We start from the raw sequence: 1,620 nt of genomic DNA, 5'->3' as shown, positions 1-1,620 counted from the left end.
TTTTTTTTTTTTTTTACTATATCACTATTGAATTCTCTAACTTATTTAGTCAGATACTATTTATTTACGTTTAATTTGCACCAACTTTGAAGAATCTCTCGAAGCAGACTATCTTATTATCGAGTATGTATTTTCAGTGATAAGTTAGGAGTTAAACGAGGAAGAAACGGCGGTAGGAAACAGGAAAAGAAAAATCCGGTGTGCCAGAAATAATTCCGTTGGCCGTTTTGTGGCCACGGAGAGGCACCGTTACCCGCGTGCGTTTCTACATGCTCGACCTGAATTAATTCCGCTGCAACGCGGCCATTGTGCCCCGACGAGGACTTTCGAGTGCGTCGATCGACTGCACATGCTCGGATTTTATCGATCCTGATGATCAAGCCGCCGACCACTTCGTCCAGCTTTCATTTTACAAGATTTCTTCAACATTTTCTTATATAAAAATACCGTAGATATTGTTGGACAAATTTGGATTCACATTCGGTTTGAAGAAGTTTGAAGAAAATGATTGAGAGTATTTTAATACCTAATAATTAAAGAATTATTTCAATCGACGATTATAAAAATTGTATTTAAAATTTCCATTGAATCGATGTTCATTTAAGAGAGAGAGAGAGAGAGAGAGAGAGAATACGTTATATTTTGAAGCGGATAGAGACGAATTTACTTTGTTCAGAGATTCCTCTACGCCTCCGTGCAATTTAGCCGCAATTAGCGTCGTTTAGCGTTTGCGTTATTACCATCTATCATTCATAGGTCTTGAAAAGGAGGAATTTTCTGATCGATCCCACAATTCTGCCCGCCGATTGCGTCCGCCCGATCAATTAAAAGTAATTACTCTTATGAAATGGGCCTCTTAAATTCATCGTACGTGAAACGTGCGGATGATTGTTGCGATTGCAATGCTCTTGGGCAATGAAAACTGCGAAATAATTTAAAGTTAAATTGTACAGTTAAACTCTTGGTTAATCCCGGGCCGAGTGACTCTTCCCAGTGAAAGTAAACGTTTTCAATTAAAAAACTAATTAAAAAACTAAGGAAGGATTGCATTTTATAATTATAATTTAATAAAGAGGGGAAAAAAAGAAAAAAAAGAAAATCAATCAATTTTGTTTAAGCAAGAAAAATTGAAGAAGAAATATCTTGAAAAAAGAAAAGATAAGCAAAAGTAAAATTTCAAAGGGCAAATTACAAACAGAGGATTTATAAATAATTCTAAAATAGATCGCACGAAAATCACGAAAAAACATTTTTTTTTCTCTGTTTCAGGCTGAAGGCTGAATTGATCGAGCTAGCCATGAACCTCGCGCTGCATGGATTTTTGTTGCAGGGTGAGTCTTATCGGCCCTTATTCCAATAATCGAATAAAGAGCGGTTTCACCGCTATGAATATATATATATATATAAATCTCGTGCCGACTTTAGCCGCCCTCGCGAGAATTAATAATCGCACGCATGTGCTCGAAATAATGGGCTGCAATATGTGCATCGCGGGAACAATGCGCGCGCCGGGGAAGGAATTCGCAGCGATTCGGATCGAGGGTTGACCTAACTCAACTTGCCTCGTTGCATACGAGGTCCTCGAAACTCGGAGGGAACGGAACAATGCATCGAGGAAGT

The 1,620-nt window shown here is 38.2% G+C and overlaps 1 protein-coding gene across 4 annotated transcripts in view; it reads left to right on the top strand.

Annotated features, from left to right (window-relative positions):
- LOC102677690 (serine-rich adhesin for platelets-like) overlaps window positions 1-1,620 on the top strand; it is a 59,259-nt gene that overhangs the window by 31,218 nt on the left and 26,421 nt on the right. For all 4 annotated transcript variants that reach the window (XM_031515500.1, XM_031515499.1, XM_031515501.1 and 1 more), the window contains one exon: window positions 1,270-1,331. In XM_031515500.1, the coding sequence (XP_031371360.1) occupies window positions 1,270-1,331 (62 nt within the window). The remainder of the gene's footprint in view (window positions 1-1,269; window positions 1,332-1,620) is intronic.

The sequence above is a fragment of the Apis dorsata genome, unplaced genomic scaffold (genome assembly GCF_000469605.1).
Source record: "Apis dorsata unplaced genomic scaffold, Apis dorsata 1.3 scaffold_73, whole genome shotgun sequence".
Classification (NCBI taxonomy): Eukaryota; Metazoa; Arthropoda; class Insecta; order Hymenoptera; family Apidae; genus Apis; species Apis dorsata.
The sequence above is the reverse complement of the archived record's forward strand: the minus strand, read 5'-3'. Positions and strand labels throughout refer to the sequence as shown.